At 44.0% G+C, this 23,078-nt stretch overlaps 1 protein-coding gene across 2 annotated transcripts; it reads left to right on the top strand.

The window, feature by feature from the left end:
* The first annotated feature begins 1,271 nt into the window (after positions 1-1,271).
* GATA3 (GATA binding protein 3) lies at positions 1,272-21,074 on the top strand. Of its 2 annotated transcripts, XM_023734387.1 has the most exons (7): positions 1,344-1,472; positions 1,924-2,566; positions 5,018-5,554; positions 11,029-11,174; positions 15,642-15,767; positions 19,911-20,190; positions 20,266-21,074. In XM_023734387.1, the coding sequence occupies exons 2-7, from the start codon at positions 2,326-2,328 to the stop codon at positions 20,277-20,279; spliced, it is 1,344 nt and encodes a 447-aa protein (XP_023590155.1). In that variant the 5' UTR covers positions 1,344-1,472; positions 1,924-2,325; the 3' UTR covers positions 20,280-21,074. The 2 variants fall into 2 exon arrangements, with proteins under 2 accessions (XP_004379756.1, XP_023590155.1); XM_004379699.3 differs by having other exon boundaries at positions 1,272-1,472; positions 19,911-20,722.
* The last annotated feature ends 2,004 nt before the right edge of the window (positions 21,075-23,078 follow it).

The raw sequence follows: 23,078 nt of genomic DNA, 5'->3' as shown, positions 1-23,078 counted from the left end.
AGGCCCGGCAGCTGCAGGAGCCTCAGCACCGCTAGGGGATGCAGTGGCTCAAAGGACCGAGGGAGGCCAAGGAGCTTCGAACCCGCGGAGCCGGCCAATCGCGGCCCAGCCGCAGCCTCGCTCGGTGATTGGCCCCTTTTCCTTGCCCCGCCCCGTCCCGTCCCGCCTCTATCGCCGTAAGGTCTCGGAGCCTCGCTCTCTCAGCCCCGGGCGGCCGGACTCGGCAGAGTTTCTCCTGAAGTCGGCTGAGTCTGGGGAAAGGTCGCTGCTGAGTCCTGTCCTGGCGGCCGGGGGCTTGGGTCGGGGGAGTGGGGTAGTTTCCCTGGGTGGAGGAGAAACGCGGAGAGCCGGAGTAAGTAAGACTCCGGGCGGGCGTGAAGGGTCTGACAGGAAAAGTTCGGTAACTGGAGTAAAGACCAGAGTTACTTCCATTTACCCTATACCTAGAGAACTAGTTAGTCTTTCTTTCTCTTCTCTCTCACTCTCTCTTCCTCCTTCCCTCCTTTTCATCCATCACTTGTCACTCAAATCAAAAGCAAACACTGATTACAAATATTAGATCTAGAGAGGACAGTTGCAACAGCTGCATCATATTCATTTGAGAGTCTTGTTAAAGCAAAGAGCTGGGGAAAATGTTAACAAAAGTAACGCGGACATTCTGATCAAAGGCGTACTCCTTCGCCTGAGTCCTCAGTCTTTTAGGAAATTTGCACAAGGGGCAAGTCTCAAAGAACCTTGACATTAAACATTTTTTTCCTCATCAGTTTTACGTGCACGTATCCCCAAATAAATAAACTCTCCCAAATACCCTGGATTGAATAAAAGCATTTTTTGCCCATGAAAAAGTCTTGGGGGGTGGGGTGGGAGAAAGTCCGCCCGTAGAAATTAACTTTATGAATGGGGCAGACCGGTTTCACTGGGACGAAATAATCTAACGAGCCCGAATGAATTGGCAGGAGCCGGAGCCACATTTAAAGGGCCAGAGCGCGAATTCCCTCTCGTCCGTCCCCTCTGCCCCAAACCTCCGCGGGCCTCGCCCACCCTCTCCGCCAGCGGCCGCCCTCCGCGGCGCCCCTTTCCGGTCAGTGGAGGGGAGGGCGTAGGGGCGGGGGGCGGTGAAGTCCTGGAGCGGGTTTGGGTTGCAGTTTCCTTGTGCTGGGGATCCTGTCCCCTCCTCACCAGCGCCAGGCTCCTCCCCCCTCGGCGCGGATGACACTAGAACCTCCTTAAGTTGCGTCGCGCCACAGCTGTCTGCGAACACTGAGCTGCCTGGCGCCGTCTTGATACTTTCAGAAAGAATGCATTCCCTGTAAAAAAAAAAAAAAAAAAAAAAAAAAAATACTGAGAGAGGGAGAGAGGAAAAGAGAGAGAGACTGAGAGAGGACGAGACAGAGCGAGCCAAGCAATCTGACCGAGCAGTTACTGCTCTCAGGTCACACGCCTTCTCCTCCTCTCTGCTCCTCGCTATCCAGGTTGGTACTGGCGACTTTTTAAAAAAGTCATTGTTTTACTGCACTTGGGAGGACTTTAAAATTTTTTAAATCGAACTCTCCTCTCTTGGAGGGTTTCTACCGGCTGGAAGGTCCTGGGACCTGTGCCCCTGGAGGGAGGGAGGGGGGAGTTGTTCTCCAAGCTGAACTGCTCAGTCTTGGGCTCCAGAGGGCCAGGCTGCTTGGGATGTAGTTGGGAGTCTTTTTGCCTCTCGGGCTGTGTCCCCGTTTTCCGAACTGCAGAGGAGGTGTGTGCGTGTGGGTGCGTGTGTCGGTGTCCCGCGGCGCCGCCAGGTGCACGGGCGACCGGCCGGGCGCGGGGGAGGCGAGCGTGCCCCAAGGCCCGGCTCGAGGGGAGGTGGTGCCACTTCATAAACTCAGGTGCTAAAGTACTTACCAGTTCATCCAGGTCTCCCCCTTCTTTCCATTACAGGTGACCCGAGGAGAAAGTAGCTCAGTGTCGGAACCGCTGAGGACACAACGTGCAGAGAAGCCTGACTTGCAGAAAATTCAAACCATCCTCACCTCCTTTTGCAAATCGGTCCCCTTTATTCTTCCGAATCCTTTTTTTTTTTTCGAATTTATTTTTTTCTTCCCCTTCTTTGTAAACTATCCCTAAAAGACTTAAGAAAATCTCATTTCTTCACCTTACCTTCCCAACTTTCCCATTCCCCACTTCTCCACTGAAAACAAATAATTCAAAGACTACCTCACCCATCCGACGACAGTAGCACCTGCAAAGCCTCCAAGCACAGCAACCTCCCAGCCCGACCGCCCTCCCTCTCCGCGCGCGGGTTCCGGGCCGGGCGAGAGGGCGCGAGCGCAGGCCGAGGCCATGGAGGTGACTGCGGATCAGCCGCGCTGGGTGAGCCACCACCACCCCGCAGTGCTCAACGGGCAGCACCCGGACACGCACCACCCGGGCCTCGGCCACTCCTACATGGACCCGGCACAGTACCCTCTGCCGGAGGAGGTGGATGTACTTTTTAACATCGACGGCCAAGGAAACCACGTCCCGTCCTACTACGGAAACTCGGTGAGGGCCACAGTGCAGAGGTACCCTCCGACCCACCACGGTGAGTCCGCGGCTGGTACGGAGACCAGCGCCGAGCCGTCCCCACCCTCTCGGGTCGGGGAGGCAGGGAAGGTCAGGGGGTGGAGAGACTAAGCGAAAGCCCCCAAGTGCCGTTACTGGCTCTTTTAAAACAATTGGGGCCCGGAAATGGGCGAGGAAGCCGCTTCGATTGCCGAGAGAGTATTTTTAAAAAGAGTTGCAGCAGGCGCGTTTCCGCGGCTCCTGTCTCTTTGGCCAGAGGCTACCTGGCGGGCGCGGTGCTGCAGTCCTTTCGACCTCGCGGCCGCAGGCTCAGGGCCCCCCAAGTCTCAGGCGCTGGTATCTCTGAGGCTCTGCCTCCGCCAGCAGAGGCTCCCCAGGCCCGGCAGCCGGCGCCGGTCAAGCCCGGCCCGGGCATGGTTCTTCCAAGGGGCTTCGCTCTCCCTGATTCCCGCACTTCTTTCGGGGGGGGGGGGGCTTCTGCCAGCGTTCCTGAGTTTGTTTCTTGGACAAATTTCTAGAAAGGCCCGAGAAGCGTTTTGATTCACACCGCTGTCTTTTGACCTTTCCCCAAAGCTAGTGCATTTGGTTTCTAGGCAGGTCTCCTACCTTTTGGCTTCGAGAAATGGGATTCTGGTGCTTAAAGGGGTTTTAGTGGAAAGTGCAACTGTCTTAAATTTGAGAGATTAGATTGCCGGCTGTACAGAATTTCCTGCATCTTTGCTTTTAGGTTACCTCATTGCCGGCTCCTTGCAACTCTAGCGTTACTCTCCTCCGGCCTACAACAGCCCCACTAGGCCCCCACAGAGGATTTAGGATTCATCAGTGTTTCTTTTTAAGTAGGAGCGATTCCAGTTGCCTTTTTTTTTCTTTTTCCCTTTCACCTTGGGAAGTTTAGGAGGGTTCTGAAATGTAAAAAAGAAACCCAGCCCTATGGAGTGAGCAAAAAATCTCCAACACTTTTCAGCTTTAAGTTTGTTCCTAAAGAAGAAATAGGACAGTTTCAGGCAGAGAAAATGTGAGGCGCTCTCGGTCCAGCCAGACCGTGGGTCGGCCTACATCCCCCTACTCAGAGAGTCCGCGGCACTGATGACAGAGCCCCTCCGGCAGCAGGCCTCCTCCGCTCTGCTGTCACTAGGTTTTAAACAATCGGTTTCTGAGGATGGGGCACTCTTTGCCCTTATTCTGTGCAGATCAGCAGTTAAGTTGAAATGTGGTAAATGCAGACTTGCTATTATTTACTATACTACTTCCTGCATAATATGAATCTTGACCCTTCATGTTCAGAGAACTCTCCTTCCCCCTTAACTCCCCTCCCCTTCCTCCCTCTTAAGATTTTTAGTTTCAGTATTGTTCTTAATAGTTAAATAGAATGTCAAATGCTGATGCAGGTACTGGATTAGAAGATCAATAACATGTGGATTTGCACTACTTGGAGTTCAAATTTACCCCTCTCAGAGGGGTACAAGTATGGACTTGTATGAGGTGTAGCTATCTTATATTTGTGTATTTTAAATAAATGCTAAATGTACTCTGTAGGAGTCATCATTGGTTTAAAATACATAAACTGGAATTGTGTATCTCAGGGGCTCAGTTGAAAATTCACGTATTGCACTGTTGGAATCACAGCTTTGAGGGCATATGGAGCTTATTTTATTTTCTTCCCCAGTAGGATTTGGGAGGATGAGAAAAGCAGAAAAAACTTCCATGCCAGGCTCCAGCCTTGGAAAGATTCTCTAGCAGCCTGAACAATTAAAATTTCCTTGCAAATCCCATTTCAGGCCTTTTGGAAGCAGCCTTGGTGATTAAGAGCAAGCACTGAATTAGGTTTACTTGGAAATAACCCTAAAATGTGCCCTCTCTCCTCTCCAAGCATTCTCCTTCCTGGCCTCTCAGCATTTGGAGCTGGGCACTGCTGCCAGGGCCTCTATCAAGGGTGGATATGTTATCCCTGTGTTAAGCAGTTGTTCCGCCCAGGCTCACTCCTTCAGTCTCATCATTCACAGCCGACTCTTATCTGGCTGGTTGGGATTAAGTCTGGGATGGGGGACTCTGGGCCATTGAAGGAGACCAATAAATCAAGTCAGGTTCTGGAAAAGGGACCTGAGGGAATGTGATTTAGAAAGTGTATCTGGAGAGGCCAAATAAGCCAAGGGCCCCTTCTCTACGCCTTCTCAGCACCTCTTCCTTGTCAGACACAGTCCCTTAATTCCCCCCCCCCCATCTTTGATGGGACACTTGCATCGAGAGAGGGCTGAACAGTCTCCCCTCTACCCCAAGATGTGCTGGCCAAGGTACTCCTGAGACCACCCGGATTAGACAGTGGGCTTGAGCCCTGGTCCCTGTCTGTGTTGGAGGATTTCGTTAAGGCTGGGGTGGAGAGGGAGAATCCCCAGGTGTGTCTGAGGGCCTCACAGGGCTGCTTTCAACCCGAATCTCTTTCTCCTGCTTCTTCTCCCGTTGCTCACTGCAGGGAGCCAGGTGTGCCGCCCTCCACTGCTGCACGGATCCCTGCCCTGGCTGGATGGCGGCAAAGCCCTGGGCAGCCACCACAGTGCTTCACCCTGGAACCTCAGTCCCTTCTCCAAGACATCCATCCACCACGGCTCCCCGGGGCCCCTCTCGGTCTATCCCCCGGCCTCATCCTCCTCCCTGTCGGCGGGCCATTCCAGCCCTCACCTCTTCACCTTCCCGCCCACCCCGCCGAAGGACGTCTCCCCGGACCCGTCCTTGTCCACACCGGGCTCCGCCGGCTCTGCCCGGCAGGATGAGAAAGAGTGCATTAAGTACCAGGTGTCCCTGCCGGACAGCATGAAGCTCGAGTCGTCGCACTCCCGCGGCAGCATGACTACTCTGGGAGGGGCTTCCTCCTCAGCCCACCACCCCATCACTACCTACCCACCCTACGTCCCGGAATACAGCTCCGGACTCTTCCCTCCCAGCACCCTGCTGGGAGGCTCGCCCACCGGGTTCGGATGCAAGTCGAGGCCCAAGGCGAGATCCAGCACAGGTAGGACCCTTCTGTCCCCTGGGTGGGATTCTTTTCCGCCTGCCTCTCCCTTGTGCTTAATCCAGGGCAGGGAAAAGAGAGCCAGCAGTCGGGCACCTCAGGGGAGCTAGCTGGTGTTCCCAACTCTTTTGAGATTTGATTTCTTCCCATTCTTCCAGCCAAGGAAGAAAGGTGTGTCCTCTCATTCTTACCCTAGGAAGCTAGGGGAAATGGGATCTAGTTTAACCAACCCCCCCAATGAACTGGGAAGGGAAAAGACAAACAAAAACAAAGTGTACTACTCTCTCCTTCATGTTGCAGAACTTCTGGGTGCTGCCAGTAACCTTAGTCCGTTTCTAAGACCAAATGGAAGGCGGAGGGAATAAATCTTTAGTGTTTAATGCTAAAACGAAACCTCCTCAAACCTAAACAAACACAGGTCCCTCCTTTGACCCCGCTGGCCTCTCTGTCAGTCTGGCTGTTCCTCTCCTGCTTAGCTCAAAGGGGGTCACGCAGTCAATAGTAGAGGGCAGGCTTTTATATAGACATGGACAAATAAAGCATGTGTGTATATGTATATATATTTTTTTTGTGGGGGGGAGGGCTGGGGGCAGGAACCAGGCAAAAGCAGCACACACATTTTTTTATTTTTGAATGGGAAAGGGGGCTCCTATCCTAACTTCTAGGAGAAAAATGTGGGCTCTGCAGTGGAGAAACACAAGTGAACTGGAATCAAGTGTCCAGTGGCCCAGTTATGTACAGTCTCTTCTAGTGCTCTCTCAGCACAGGCAGGGCAGGGAGGTGTCTAGGGCACAGTCCTCAACCGATCTCCAGCCAGAGGAGATGGAAAGGACTGAAAAAGATTCTTCAGGTGTGTACTTCTGCTTCCTCTCTTTCAAGAAGCAAACCCTGTCTGGAAGCACACTGCATACTTTACCAATGTAGTCACTTGCATTTAAAAAAAAAAAAACAAAAATACTCCACACCAAATACTAGTTTAGCTAAGGTCAATTTGCTTTAAAGATAAAATAATCCGTCATCCATTTTACTTCTAACAAAAGCAATAGAATCAGAGAGTTAGGGATTCTCTGAGAGAAGATTTAACTATGTATTGTAGATATTATTTTAGTGACTATTGTGGTGTCCCCTTATGTTTGTCCATATCAGGGTGGGCATCTCTGCTTTGGTCTACTCCAACTCTCTTGCCAATGCTCTCTAGCTATATAGATTCTGTATAAAGAGAAATAGTGAACATCAGTTGTCTTTTGTGGGTGAAGTGTCTTGAAGCAGAGCTTCCAAAGCCCCGGTTTCAAAAAAAACATCTGAGGTAGGACTCTGGGAGCCCAGTGACCATGAGATCAGTTTTCAGGGTTTTTTCCAGGGTGACATTTACTCCGACTGCCTGAGCAGGACTGTCTCTATTTAGTTGATATGTTTTAGCTAATCCAATTATTTTCAGACTGCTGCACGCGACAGTTGCATTGTTTATCCCGCGCCAAGAACTTTAATAGAGTCCGGATGCGGTTAGGCTGACAGAAAAACTCAGACCTGCATGTTCAGTACATGAAAGTAGGCAGGAGGGAGAGAGAGAGAAAGACAGAGAGAGAAAGAGGTAGACTAGCTGGCGGAGTCAAAAAGAAAGCAAGAGGAAGGGAGAGCTGGCGGGAGGAAAGTGGCCCCCACTGCCTTGTCAAGGGCTGGGTATGGGGGTGGAGGCGGAGGATTGGAGAGAATGGGGTACAACTTTAACTCAGAGAAACAGGAATTAGAACAGGGCTTGAGGGCTGGGTGTAAAGAGAAACCTGTGCATTTTGAGGTAGTAATGGACTTTTTAAAAAAGTTCTCTTTTCTGGTAGAGGTATAAGGTTGGGGGAAGATCGTGGTATCTGAGGCTGGTGTAGTGGTTTGTGTGGGGGGAGGGGACAGAGTGACTTTTCCAAAGGACTCTGGTTTCTTTGCCCACATTTCCGTGTTTGATTTTTCCTTCTCTATTGTGCACACCTCTGCCTTCAATTTGTTATTTTCCTTTCTCTCAGCTCTTTCCTTAAGACTCTGAACTTTGAGGGGAAAAAAGAGCTATGGTTTGTCTAACCCAGAAGTAGGAACACCTATACCCCTATTTTATTTTTTTTTTGGAGGTGGGGGGGAGGGGAAGGGGATGGCAATCTAAATTTGGCTTTTTACTCCCTCCCTCTTATCCCTTTCTCACAGTCACAAAAACCTAGAAGCAGTGCACCTGGCCAGCTAGGGAGCTGGGACTTTAGGGAGTGTGGGAGTTTGGAGGGGAAGTTTCAAGAAACCTGTGTGAAGAGGGTGGAAGTGGTGGGAATTCTCGAGGAGGAGATTCTCTTGGTTTTAGTGGTTGCTTTTTTTTTTTTTTTTTTTTTTTAATAAAAACCTATTCTTTGCAAAGGATTTGCTGACAGAGGAGACGAGAAGAGAGAGTGGTAGCATTTTGGAAAAACGGTTGAAGCTGTGGTTAGGGCACCTATTGCTTTTCTAACGCCTAAGGTTTCAGTGCTGGGATGTATCTTTGCAAACAAACGACAAACCCCTTTTGCAAAGGGCTAGTTCTTAACTCCCCACCTCTTTTTGACTACGGTCATCTTCCTCCACCTTCCTCTTAACAATCTCCTGCCCTCCCTCTTACCCACTTTTGTCCAGCCCAGTTTCAAGGTTTCAGTAAGAAGGCCAAACCCAGAGGTGAAAGGGGTGTTTGGAAATGACTGTTGAATGTCAAGAGACCTCAGAGCTCTGTGGTTCTTGTCACCTAAGAGAGAGGTGTCTGCCTGAGCAGCTCGCGCCAGGCAGTGAGCAAGGAGAGAAAAGAAGGCAGGAGTCAGGGCCTCCATTAAGAAAATTGGTTGTTTGCTGAAGTCACAGACTAGAGGCAATAAGGAGGGGGAAAAAAAAAAAAAACCCAACATCCAACACAAGGTAATCGTCACAAACTTGCCAAGTGAATCAAGACAGAAAATTGCTCCAGTGTGCAGAACCTTGCTGAAGAGGGAACCGTTGCTAGCTTTCAAGGTCCCTCTGAAAAGGAAGCAGTCATCCTCCTCACCACCTGACAAAGGAGAGGAACTCAGACTAATCACATCAGGCTGGGAGATCCCCCCCAGTGCCCTGGGTGCCTAGGAACAGGGGTATGCTCAGCAGCCCCCAACCCTCCTCACCACAGCTACAACCCGGGCCTGAGTTGTGCTGCTGCTGCTGGTGGAGGAGTAAGCAAGGAGCCAGTGAAGCCTCCCGTGGCCTTCTGTCCAGTGCCCAACTAGGAAAAGAAAAAAATGGCTGGGAACCTGAGCGGCTCTGTCTTGGCAGGATAAGAGGTGGGCCTGGGAGCCCCGGCCAGGACAGGGTCAATGTTGCTGTACCTCCTGAGATGGGACTGACTGACTGCTCACTTGGGGCACATAAACTGCAGGGCCTGCCTGCCTCATGGCTAAGGCTACAGCTGGTACCTCCTTGCCCACTCGCCCTCCCTCCCTCCTTCATGCTGCCCCCACCTCCATTCTACCACATCTCTCAGACTTTTGATCCTAAATGAAAAGTGTCTGGATTACATTGACCCCAAATGTAATTCAGTCCAAAGCCTTTTTGGAGCACTTGGGTACGTACATAGGAAAGTACTGCTGGCACACAGGCACAAGAGTTTTAAAAAAACTATGTAATTGCAAGGTACTTGGACACCTTGAAGCTCTCTGTGCACCTCCGCTTAAGAACCCTTTTTGATCTGAAGTTAAAAGAACAAATCTCCCTTAATTCCTTCCAATTTTTTTTGAAAAAGCAAAATAGACAAAAATTCTACTTAACACCTTACTGATTTTAGTGGAAAAGGGGGCAAACCCTTTTCCATTTGCAAAAGTCCTTTACTTTCCCCCAGAACAAGTGTCCCTGGAGAAAGTCACACAGTTACAGGTGGTCTGGGGGGTTTCCAAAGGCATAATCGTCCCCAGGACTGCCAAGCCAGCTTTTTCTTCCTTTTTTAGTGAGTCAAAATTCCCAAGCCACCAGGGCTCCTGGTAGATTGGTGCTAATTGATTAATCTCTTAAAACAAAACAACCTTTAGGGCTCATCTTTCTCCACTGCCTCCCACCCTTTCCTGTCCCGGGCCTCCTCCCTTCGGGAACGACTTCAGTTCAGTCCTTCGCTCATGCCTGGGCGGAGGGGTCGGGTCGGGGCTGCGAAGCCGCGGCTGGAGGCGGCTCCGCGGCTCGAGGCGGCAGCCTGAGGTCCCCGCTCGGTCCTGGGCAGCGAAGCCGGACGGCTCTGTGTCCGAATTCGGGAGAGCTAGACGCGTCAGCCGCCTTCATCCCCTCCGGCCCCACAGAAGCAGAGACGGTTCTCCTAGAATTCTTCCTACTCCCGCAAAAGTTGAAAATAAATCAGTAAACTCCCCCGAGTCCTAAGTTGGTATTTTAAGGGATTCTCCCCAGGAGCTTTCTGGAGGTGGGTCTGCGTCACTCTCCGGCCCCTGGAGTGAACGCTACTCGAACCCAGCCTGGCCGGTTTTTTGTTTATTTTGTTTGTATGCTTTTTGGAAAAAGCAACTGCAGGCAGGCCTTGGTTACTGAGCCGACCAAGAGCCTCCCCCTCCTCCTTGGTTAACTTGCTTCATCTCTTGATCTACATCAGATCTTCACTCTGTTCCTCCCAGCCTTTACCCCTCTCTTCCCTCCCCCTGCCCCACCTTTTCCAGTTTCCCTATCTGAAGTTTGCACTAGGTGTCCCGCCAGCAGGCTGGGGTCACAGTTAAACTTTAGTCCTTGTAACAGTAGCTGGAAAGCTATGGGAAACTTTGGTGTTTTTCAGAGAGAAAAAAGATGATGAGGAATGAATGGACCATGCTGGGTCTTAATCTGTTCCTTTCCAGGCAGGGACATTTACAGTTTTATTGGAAGTAAAATTAAAGGCCTAGCTACTAAAATCAATTAACCAATTGATCAATCTATGTATCTATTTATTATCTGTTTACCTATCTAGCCATGGATTAATTTTTCCTTTTTCCTCATCCTAATCTTCATTATTTAATCAAGCTATGTAGACAGACCTAGTGATGATAATGGGTCACCTTTGTTTTCCTTTTCTTCCCCTCTGAGGGAAATGAACATGGAATGTTTCGCTTTTGCCATCGTCCAGGGCTCAGAATTTTCTCAGGGAAATATTTAAAGTTGAAATTTGCCTTCCTCCTTGGCTCTGCTTGATCTTCCCCATCAAGCCAGGCAGGCCAAGAACAAGATTCTGTTGCTATTTATTTATCTGCTACTTTTGTGAAGGAGAGCTGTATGTATACAGGGAATGGTCATGCCATGAATGGACATATAGTTACTGTTTTCAACTTTGGAGGACCTTAAAAGGAGGTGGAGGCAGAAAAGTTCCCCGAAAAAGGAACAAAAAAATTCTCAGTTTTATTGTACACTTTATATCTCAGCTCTGTTAGCTTTTCTGTGTTTTCATTCCATAAGTGACTTATGTATGCTCTTGTTTCCAGAAGGCAGGGAGTGTGTAAACTGCGGGGCAACCTCAACCCCACTGTGGCGGAGAGATGGGACGGGGCACTACCTTTGCAATGCCTGCGGGCTCTACCACAAAATGAATGGACAGAACCGACCCCTCATTAAGCCCAAGCGAAGGCTGGTGAGTTCTCCTTGAGAAGCACTGATCCAACACTAACCATTTTGTGTTTTTAATTTCCTCTCTTCAGGAAGGAGAGCGTTCTGCAGGAAATTGGCAGGACAGCTCAAAATCATGTCAGCTTGCTTGGGAGAGCTTTTTTGGTCTGTCTTATTTTGTTTTCTCTTTTCAAGTTAGACATACAGAAAAGCTCTCTTTTTTCCTCCATGTTCTTTAAGTAACTCATCAAATTTTTAAGGATGCTGCCTTCTTGGTTATCAACTCTTAAATGTATTCGTTAATAGAGTGATTAACAGGATGAGGCCAATTGATTTAAAATGCATTGATAACCACTGCCTCATATACAGAGAAATTTCGTATGAGAATGGAATGTCCTAAGTACCATTCACAACATGTTCGTGAAGTAGCAGAAGGTGGGGTCCTAGGAAGTGATCACAGACTCAGTGCTGTATCAGTGCTGGGGATGAATCTCAGTGCTTTAAGATTGATGGGGCAATTAACTGGATTTCAGAAGCAGCCAGCCATTGACCCTAATGGACTTTTTCTTCTTTTTTTGGTCATAGAAATTGAGGACTTCTCACAGGTAATTCCTGTGGGAAAAATTTTTGTGATTCCTGTCTTGCCTCTTGGTCTCACCTAGTATTTGATCTGATTTTCCCCTTGAATTATTATCGGTAGGGTGATAGCTTTTCTTTCTTAAATATCTTGAACCACTTGGAATACTTGAGAAAACCTGGCACTGTCAAGCATTTATAAGGAAAACTAGCAGGAGAGGTTCATTTGTAAACTTGTCTTTGGCTAGATTGAATAGTGAGTGTATGTAGCAGAGGCAAATAAAAGCAGGCTTGGCAAATGATAACTTTAACCACCGTCAAGAGATCAAAATGCTTTTTGTGGTGATGACATTCACCAAGTAGAGAGGGGAGGAAGGGAATTTTCCCAAGCAGACTAATGAGTGAATTAGCATCCATCAAATTCTAAGGGGAAAACACACACACACACCAACCAAAAAACCTCTGTATTCTTTTTATAGAATTATTTGTCCTTCCCATCAGATTTCAGTGCAACTCAACACCTTTCACATCCTCTTTAGAGAAAGGAAAAACTTTCTAGGGATGGAAGTGCCCACATGACTTTAAAATTTTGGCAATCTTAGATCTCTGGGCTTTATCCTTTCTGATCTTTACCCCCTCCTTCAACTTTCTCAACCTCCCCCACTTCTCCTCATACAGTTTGGTGTTTTTTTTTTTGTTTTTTTTTTTTCCTTTCTCTTATGTGCAAAGCTAACTTCCTAGGAAAAAGCTGCCGGATATCTGAGTACTGGAGATAACTCATAAACAACAACTCAGCTTCCCCAACCTAAACATCAAGATGTTTGAACGGATCAGAACAAGAAGTGTTTGGGAAAAAAAAAAAAAAAAGGCTGGAGGTGTTAGCACAGAATGAATATGATCACACCACAAAAGAATGTTCTGAATCACTCAAAACCTGGCCTTAGTAAAAAAAAAAAAAAAAGAAAGAAAGAAAAGAAAACTAACAACAAAAAACCTTCTTGTTAAAATAGGTCACAGTATCATTATAGTTTTTTTTTTTTTTTTAAGGTAAAAGTAAAGGAAGAAAAAGAGAGAAGGTAAAAATCTCAAACTATGGGTTGATTGATAAAGAAGAGTGTTTTTGACATTTTCTTGGAGTTTCTCTCTTTGCAGAGTAAAGAGGGTTCTACTTCCATTTTGTATAATTTTGTCTTCATTCACCTTTCCTAAGAAATCTCTAGAACTCTGAGTAATAGTTGCTTTTAATTCTAGAGTTCATTTGCTGTCACATTTTAAGCTGTCTTTTATTTTTTAATCATCTCTACTGAGTGCTTTTATATTTTTAGATCCAGAGAAATCATATACTACAGAGACACACTCAGAGCATTTTCACAATTTTTTTTAGCTCTTAGAAACATTTGACTTCTGAATACCTAGAACCTTTCTTTTTCTTCTTTCCTATATTTCTTGTCCCTTTACTCCCGCTCCATCTTTCCAATCAGCTATTTTTATTTTACCTATTTGCAGATTTCCTGAAGACAACACAGCCCATAATGTGGCTAGCTCTTCTGTAAGCTGTGTATCTAACACTGAATAAACTAATTCAGGAAATGGAAGAAATAATCGAAGGGAAGAGCTATAGAATTTTTTTTTCTTAGTATCACCAGGATTTTCAAATGTCTGACAACTAGCAAGAAACCGAGCAACTTGCTTTATTAATGTACTTTGCCTCCTGCTAGTGAACCAAATAGTGTGGCTTTTAGAGATTATGTATAAATTAGTATAAAGTCTGTGGTACCAGAGATATATTCTGAGCCTGCTTGTATTTATGTTACTATCAGCATACTGCAAAGAACTCCACAATGAGCCTCGTCATTTAGAGCTCTTATTTTACCAGTTGGCATTCTGTCCTTGTACTATATATTCAAAATTGTTGGGCTGGGAAATCCAGCTGCCTGAGTAGGTATTTGGAAACACTGGTGACATACTGGTTAAGAGCTACGGCTGCTAACCAAAAGGTCAGCGGTTCGAATCTACCAGGCGCTCCTTGGAAACTATGGGGTAGTTCTACTTTGTCCTATAGGGTCGCTATGAGTTAGAATCAACTCGATGGCAATGGGTTTGGTTTTTTTTTTTTTGAGTTGGTATTAGTCTGCTATACCTGACTATTTCTTTGAATTTAAAGAAAAAGAAAAGCTATAAGAAGGCAATAATAATAATAACACAATAACATAATTGTCAAAACTGTTGAACACTGATTTAGTGTAGCACCTTCTTCCCAAGAACACACAAGCAGAACAAGTATGTAAGTATTAAACGATCCTGTTTCACAAAGGCATGTAGACATACAGGCATGTGGAGTTAAAATCAGTACTCGTGGACTGTGGTGAATTAGTCTCAAAAAGCAAAAAAATTATAAGCTTCTCAATTTGATAGATAGGGCTGTTTTTAATTTCTAATTCCTTAGAAAACAGAGAATAAAGACTAAAAAAGAAAAAGTCATGGCTCTGATGTTTAAAGCCTATTGGGGCATATCTGTGGAACAATTTAGTGGCTTTGAAAGTGGCTTTGATTACCTATAAATCTAGTTAATTCAAAATTGCCACTGGGTTTCCCATATCTGGCCCCACTTTTTGCTTGATAAAGTTTTGATAGAAAGCATACCATCATCCCTCTAGTTTCCCTTCCATGTTTTTATAACCATACCAGAATTTTCTTGATCACAGATAAAGACTAACTGAATTCTTTATCTTTCTCCTGCTTTTACTGTGATAATATTTTTGCACCTAGGGGCAGGAATAATTTTCAAGTTAAAATGTTCTTTTTGTGGTGGGAGACAAGGAGAGAGAGGTGTATGCTAGAAGTTACCCAACTCCATCTTTTTTCAAAAGTTTTAGTTTTATTATTATTGTTCTTCAGCATAGACATAGAAAATAGTCACTTTATGAATTTAAAATGTGTCAAAAAGTGAAAGAAAACCTCCCTTTTAAGGAGAATGAAGGCAGTGACACAACCAAGGAATTAAAATCCAAGTTGAGACTGACATTTGACCTGCTGCTATTCTACTCTGTGAGCAGCACGTAGGAAATGCCTAATTACAAGAGAATGAAATGAGAGGGGAACAGGAATAGCACAATTCCTTGTTCTTCTCAGTTTGTCTCATTAACCGAAAGCTACCTAAAGACAGAGAAGATGGCTTTCACCCATGTGAGCAACAAGTAACCAAGGTTTAAAGGGTGCTGTGTAAATTTAGGACCATTGCAAATCTGACAGGTTCTTGTTGACTTAGGATGTCCAGCTTGGCACTTTCTAAATTATATGCAACCCATGAGTATACACCACACATAATTCGCTTAGAGAGCTAATGTATTGTTCTCTTAGCACTCTGCACTCTTTATAATCTAGCATTTCTTTATGTGTGATCTCTAAAGTGCCATTGATGCTTGGGTTTGCTCTTCCTTTGCTGTTAATATATCCCGAGAATGGATATTCTTGCAAGTTTTCCTGAAAGAGACCTCTTGTAGGCCTTAGCCTAGTAAATATGGCTACTGTGAAAGCTTGGTACCAAAATTAGTCTGGTTAAATCAAAGCTGCTACCCATAAAAATTAACCATCTGGTGAACTTTGTGGGGTAAAAGTGGGGGGATAATTATCTCACAGAGGTGACGCTAGCTTTCTGATCCTGCGTCCTACACTGGAGAGCAGCAGGCTAAGTTCTGACCCCTGTAGTACAGTCTGATACACTCCTATGTGAGTGGATTGGCTACACTTTTCTTCTTGAGGCAGCTTTTGGGGATCTTTACTACTTTCATGTGGGCCACTTGCTAGTTTTGATTTCAATGATAATTTCTTTTTTTTAAGTCCGTCTCTGTAGTTATGAAAACACATTTAATGAGTGTTTTGATTTTATCCTCTTCTCTCTCTCCTCAACTCCTAGTCGGCAGCAAGAAGAGCAGGTACGTCCTGTGCAAACTGTCAGACTACCACTACCACCCTCTGGAGGAGAAATGCCAACGGAGACCCTGTCTGCAATGCCTGTGGGCTGTACTACAAGCTGCACAATGTAAGTGTAACTGTAATCCCCAAGAATAGGTCTCTCTTTCTGATGATGTCCGTTGAACAGCATATCACCACCGCCCTCTCAAGTTCCCCTGCTCAAATTGAATTGCCCTCCTTTGTGCAAAATAACATTGAGGCTTCAAATAATTGGTGCAATGAGACTGAGTTTAGAAAATTACTTTTTTCAAAATAAAAATTCCTTGTCTTTGTATATAGCATGGCCTTTCTGAGACTGAAAGGGTTTAAAAACAGAGAACCACGTAACCCACATGGTATGGACTGGAAAACACAGTATGTAACACAGCAATCCAATATGCTTGGTGGGCCTGGTCTGGGTTTTTAAAGAAAAAAATCTTCCCCTTGGAAAAGAAAAAAGTAGCCAATTATATTTTGAATGTTTCCTTGCATTTTACCTTTGAGCAAAAAAAGAAAGAGAGTGAGCAAGAGATTGTAAGAGAAAGATAAATAGAACTGTAATGCATGGCACATGAATTCCTAAAATTAAGAGGACCAAGTCAGTTACTGAAGGGTAAAAAGTCTTGGCTAACCCTGTGCTGTGAATGTTAAATGGATTCTCTGTATAAAAGACATGAAATGAAATGTCTGAGAGATTTCATCTGATGTCTTTGTCCTAACCAGCTTACACATGCAGAGACATCCTGGGGAAAGCAGCAATGTGAGGTGATTATACTAGAGAAAAGAAATGCTGTTTTTTTTTTCTCTTTCTGTATCATATTAGCAGAGTGATAATTGCCAGTCACCTGGGTTTAGCTGTGTCACTTCTAATCTTTTAATTTGGGGTCCTCCAATTTTATAATACCTTTACTTTAAAAAAAAAAAAGTACATAGGTATTTTCTTCCTGAAACTACTCTGGCTGACAGACCATGACCCTAATATATTACACTTGAAGTTTACATTAACTCCAGAGAAAGAATTGTCATTTCATTCTTTTGTTATTTTATTTTGTTTTGCCTCTTTTTTAAAAAAGCTTTCTCTGATTCACCTCAAGTCTCTTTGCCAGCCTAACTTTGGCAAAGTCTAGGACAGAACAGGGAAGAAGCAGAGCTTTTTGCTCAGGGCCATTCTGGCAATAAATTCATCTTACTCAGGAATACCTTGGAATTGGGGAGGAAGCTCTTCTGGTTAGATTTTCCGTTCACAGGAGAACTTCTCAGGGTGACCTCAGCACCCTAGTCCTTTTTTTCACTCCTTGGGAACAAATTGCTGTGATTCCCAGGGACCTTGTAAAACTCACCTTCTTGCCTGCAGTGTCTTCTCTTGACACGAGCCCAGTCAGGGCCAGTGCTAATGAACTAGAGTCTTGTTATGATTAACTCTTCTCCCACAGATCCCAGAACTGGGCTATATGTACGGTTATCAGCAATTAAACCCAAGTCCCATTTTCACTTTGAGGAATTGACTTCCTCACTGCAGTGGAGATAAAAAGATTTGTGGTTAAAATCCGAAAGATTTGGGACATTAGTGTTTATTAGCTACCTAGTCATTAGCATAGCCTATAAAATGATTTTGGGGCTAGGAATTTGTAATTGGCAGCAGAGGTGGGGTTGGCAGTAAGGGTGGCAGTGGCAGTAGGGGCAGTGATGGCAGTATAGGAGGAGGTGTTATTTGATCACATTTGAGCCTCAAATAGTTCCATGATGTAGACAGGGAAGAAATTATTTTAATTCCAAGTTTTCCTTGAAGAAATGGTGACCCAGAGTAGTAACTTGTGCACAGTAGTGGCTGATGAAGTAGAAGAGTCAGGACTGGGATCTAAATTGCCTTGAATCCATGAACCATTCTTGATTTCAGAGTATTAGAAAGCCTATTAGTACTATGAGGACTAATAGGAGGATCATTAGAAAGTAAACCCCTTTCTTATTTTAAAATATAACAACAAACTTGCAATAAATTGAGTGTGGATATATCTTTTTTTACTATTTCCATGGAAATACAGGAATTATGGGAAATTAGCTAGCTATACAATTTTTTTAAAAGTAGTTAACTTTGATGAGATAGGGTCTCACTTGTGTCCAATCTAAAAAAAGAAATTTTTTTTTTGTGAAGAATATGAAGTGTTTAAAGAAGGTTAAGGAACCCTCCCTACTGCTCATTTCCACCATATTCTTAATTAGCTCCTGTCTTCATGGCAGGGCTCCAGTGACTTGGAGAGAGAGACTTGCTATAGAGTTCATCAAAAAGAATAGCTTTCTCTCTCCTCTGGCTTAGAAAGAATTCATAAAATCTGGCAATATATGCATATTTAACACCAAGTGATAACAAATCTATTAACATTTTCATCATGTGTTTTGTTCTGCCCATCTAGATATCTATACGTCTATGCCATAAGTCCCTTTCCCCTTATCTAGGTGTTTAGATAACTGCATATCTCACTATCAGTCTATCTAGGTAGTGTTGTAACTAGTTATCTGGGTTTGTGTGGCTATCTGTGTAACTAGATATTATATTTAGATATCTGGCTATGTATATCTAGATAACAGCATAAAGGGCTGTGTATCTGGACATTATCTTGGTGAAGATTTGATATGACAGTAGATTCCCATCATCTCTGTAGGCTGCATCTTTATCTTGATTATAACTTTGAAGAAGGATCCCTGAGATGCTCTTTGGGCAGTGACCTTTTAGCTGTTCTGCTGTCACTTGCTCACGTTGCCTTTGTGGCACAGAGGGAAATAAGGTCTCAGCTCCAGTGTCTGGCTGTAAGTCCCTTCTCCCCAGTTTATCCTCTCCCAGCTTAGCTCCAGGAAGCTGTCTGTGTGCTGCTCCCAGAAGGATTGTCAGCAGTCTGGTCCCTCTTGGCCATCTGGAGTCTCTCTTCCTTAATTGTCATTTCCTAGCTTTTGGAGCCATAGGAGTCTCTTTCTCTACCTTTGAGGACCCTGTGGAAGAGAATGTTTTCTCCCGAGGGAGTCAAGTCAGGAATGACTCTGACATTCACCCCTGGTGTTTCTTTGCCACATTTCTCCGAGAACATGGCCAGATGTGCAGTTTGCTATATGGGGCAGATGTCTGTTATTGAGGTTAATCTGATTCTGACTCCATGTGGATAGTAGCTGCTGTTTGCTTTGTAAAGCCCCTTCTTGATTCTGGGTCCCCAAAGCAAATGCATTAAAAAAAAAAAGAGAGAGAGAGAGAAAAAAGAAGTTTTATCAAGAAGAGAGAGATGGTATGCTGTCACAGAGACTGAAGTCTAGTGTAATCTTTAGAGCAGTGTCTTGCCTCTGTCTCTTCATTCTAGTTCATTCTTGGCCTTTAATTTTTAGGATGAGTGTACTTTCCTGCTAGCGCAGTGCTTTGCACGCAGTAAGTAGTTATTAAATATTTGTTGATTGGTTGTTTAGGTGTTTTTCTAGTTAGAAGTAGGTAGGTAGAAGTAGGTAGAAATAGCAACATTCAATCATTGCAGTTGCTATTGGAGGGATACGGGCAAGAGATTACCTTTAGGAAAGATCCCAGAACATATGAATTCCAGGGGAAGATTTATGGCACCTCTCATTATGAAAAGGTCAAGTAAAAGAGAGGCAACCAAAAATTACTTTTAAGATTGGTACAATCCCAGTTTCTCCAAGGCAGGTAGATGTAAGTACTTCAGATAACCTCGGTGCTTTAAAGTTCTTAAAACAGATTTGTCAGAGGGTTGGCAAAATGTTGTTTCCCTCTTGAAGATTCCTTAATTGCTTCCATTCTCATGAAATATTTTAAGGAAACTCTGATGAAATAAGAAAAGTTGTTGTCTTTTAATTACCATAGAAATAAAACCATACTGGGTAGATCTCTAAAATATGGTTTGGAAATGCAAAGATCCCTGAGGAAAATTTTCCTCCAAATTGTTGATACTCATGAACAGAATTAATAAACTCTACTTGGGACACCTCACCTATGGTCTCTTGATCTCTGAAACTGGTAGAAGCTGACAGTTACACCCTAGCCAGACCTAGTCTGTACCAGACCACAGTTGTTGGGGTCCCTGGGAAGGAGACAGGAAAAGATGGGAGGAAGGGGCTGACTGAAAGCAGATCCCTGATCTGGGGCTGTAGGAGGAACCTGTGGTGGTGTGTGAAACCTGTGCCATTTCAGAGTTAGCGAAAAAAGTAAAAAAAAAAAAAAAAATTGATCTTTGTTTAGATTAACAGACCCTTGACTATGAAGAAGGAAGGAATCCAGACCAGAAACCGAAAAATGTCTAGCAAATCCAAAAAGTGCAAAAAGGTGCATGACACGCTGGAGGACTTCCCCAAGAGCAGCTCGTTTAACCCAGCCGCCCTCTCCAGACACATGTCTTCCCTCAGCCACATTTCACCTTTCAGCCACTCCAGCCACATGCTGACCACTCCAACACCGATGCACCCACCGTCCAGCCTCTCCTTTGGACCTCACCATCCTTCCAGTATGGTCACCGCCATGGGTTAGATTCCCTGCTCGATGCTTAAAGGTCTCCAAGCGAGAGTCCCTCCAACCCCTTATACTTGCATTTTTGCAGGAGCAGTATCATGAAGCCTAAAACCGATGGATATATGTTTTTGAAGGCAGAAAGCAAAATGATGTTTGCCACTTTGGAAAAGGAGCTCACTGTGGTGTCTGTGTTCTCAACCACTGAATCTGGATCCCATTTGTGAATAAGCCATTCAGACTCATATTCCCTATTTAACAGGGTCTCTAGTGCTGTGAAAAAAATAATGCTGAACATTGCATATAACTTATATTGTAAGAAATACTGTACATTTGAGGAAGACTTTATTGCATCTGGGTAGCTGTAAGAAAGGCATGAAGGACACCAAGAATTTTAAGGAATATGGGGAAATAAAGTTCGGAAATTAAGAAGAAACTAGGTCTAATATCCAAATGGACAAACTGCCAGTGTTGGTTCCTTTTACTGGCCACAATTGTTTGATGCATTAAGAGGAAAAAAAAAAAAAGAAAAAATGAAAAAAAAAAAAGTTGTAGGCAAATCATTCATCCAAAGCTGTGGGCTTCTGCATAGGAAATACTATCAGTTCCAGGCAATTAGCGTTAACACTCACATGTTGCCGTCGATGGGTTCAGATAGCCTTTTTCCAGACCTACATGCTTTGTGAACAAGTCCCTGTAATTGTTGTTTGTATGTATAATTCAAAGCACCAAAATAAGAAAAGATGTAGATTTATTTCATCATATTATACAGACTGAATTGTTGTATAAATTTATTTACTGCTAGTTGTTAAGAACTGCTTTTTTTTTGGTTTTGTTTTAATATTTTCCTTCTCTCTCAATTTTTGGTTGAATAAACTAGATTACGTTCAGTTGACCTAAGGTGGTGTACTCTGGAGGGTTTATTTTCCATTTTGTTGTTTTGATGATATTTATTAAATAGCTTCTAAGGGTACAGCAGCATCTGTCTTTTTACCCACTCCCCCTGCAGCCTGTGCTATGAGGGTAGCAGTATATGAGCTACCAACATGCATGTCAGCGACTGAGGCCGGGCAGGCCCAGGTCCTGAGAACAGCCTGGCTGATGTTAGCTCCTGTCGTGTTCTGTGTTAGTGATCACTGCCTTAATACAGTCTGTTGGAATAATAATAATAAATAATAATATTAATAAAGTGAAAATATTTTAAAACAACAAATTGATACGTATCAAAGTGATGGCCAAGCTCTTATAGAATTTGGTAGCTCTAGCTCATTTAAGAAAAAGGAGTTAAAAAAAATGTGTTAAGTTATTCACAAGGAGATTGTGCCAACCCCAGATAGTCCATGTCTATTCCTTTGGGAAGCTGGGAATCTTTGGAGTTCTACATGTCTCCCAGAGGGATTTATCCTGGGGCTGGAGTAATGTCTGTGGGCCCTTCATGAGCTGCAGCTCACCCAACCTGCTCTCCTTGTGTCCCTCGAGTAGGCATTCTTTTTGCTGGAGAAATGGGAGTCAACTCCCTCGCTGAGCTTCACAGGCGAAGACTGCAGCAGATGATTCCGTGTGGTTCACTTCAAGATGTAAACGAGCTGGGCTGGCTCTTCAGTTCATTTCTGTTTTGCTTTTCTACTGTTGGATTGGATAACACCACAGTGAAGGGTTTATTGGAATGTCTGCGAAACATGAAATAACCATTTTGTAACTTATGCTGTATAGTTTCCTTTCACTCTGTTGACAGAATGTGTAACTGTGGCACATATTTTAAAATCTCTGTTAATCGCCTCCCTGCTTTCTTAGCAAATATTTTAATTCTAAAGCTAAGTGTTGAAATAAAGGAGTAGAGAATTACTGAGATACAAATGGAGATCTTACTGGCTCCTAATTATCTACAGTTTGGACGTTGTTTTTAATTATTTTTGAAGCGCCAAAGGAAATACTCACCTATTGCCATATTAAGCTTGGGAGATTTTATTGTATAGTTCCAATATCTCAGGATTTGCCACCTCTTTTCTTCATGAACAGATTTGAGTTAATGCCCTTTCACCTTAAGAACAGGGAGTTCAAATTCTTGACATTCTTTGGGGTGAGGGGAAGAACACACATAGAAAAACCCCAAACTCAGTACTCTAACTACTTTTTGTTTTAGATCCTATAGCTATAATGGCATATTTGATTCTATCCTTTCTTCAGAGAAAGTCATTTCATCTTTCTGTACGTTGATTTAACATTCAAAGACATTTCTAGAAGATGACGCAAAAGATTTTAAAAAATGTGTAATAACAGCGATTCAGTTTCTTTAGAATGTTATCACATGTTTTCAAAGTTTCAGTGGTTTTTTCTTTTTTTCTTCATTTAAGAAGATAGAAAACACATTAGAGTTTAATCTAGAAGAATAGACCAAGATTATAGATCTACAATACTGCTAAAAGAATTTTGAGTAAATAATACCTGTAATTAATTTTCTGTTTTGCCTCATTTTTGCAATAGTTACATTAGCTCATCCATAAGAGAATACTTAAGAACTTGGGTTATTTCTTTATATATGAGAAGCTGGGTTATTTCTGTAAAATGTTTTAAAAGCCAGTGTCATAGAAAAAATAAGCCATATAGCTATTGAACAGTTTTGCTATTTATGAAATCCTCTTATTTATCTAACAGTAGAAGTTCATGAAGTAAAAATTTTGGATTTAAGCACTTAATTTATTCAGAAATACCTTTTGAGTGTCTAGATTGAAGTCCATTTAACTCAAGTCCATTTAACTCCTTTTTAAAAAAAAAGCAGAGCAGGAAATAGAGAAACCAAGACTCCAGTGATCTCATTCTTACTTTGTGACATTTAAATTGTTATTCCCCTTTAAAAAAAGAACTACTTGAACTGTGGTGAGGTTCCCCATTGGGCCTGTGAGT

This window comes from Trichechus manatus, unplaced genomic scaffold, assembly GCF_000243295.1.
Source record: "Trichechus manatus latirostris isolate Lorelei unplaced genomic scaffold, TriManLat1.0 scaffold00067, whole genome shotgun sequence".
NCBI classification, from domain to species: Eukaryota; Metazoa; Chordata; class Mammalia; order Sirenia; family Trichechidae; genus Trichechus; species Trichechus manatus.
The sequence above is the reverse complement of the archived record's forward strand: the minus strand, read 5'-3'. Positions and strand labels throughout refer to the sequence as shown.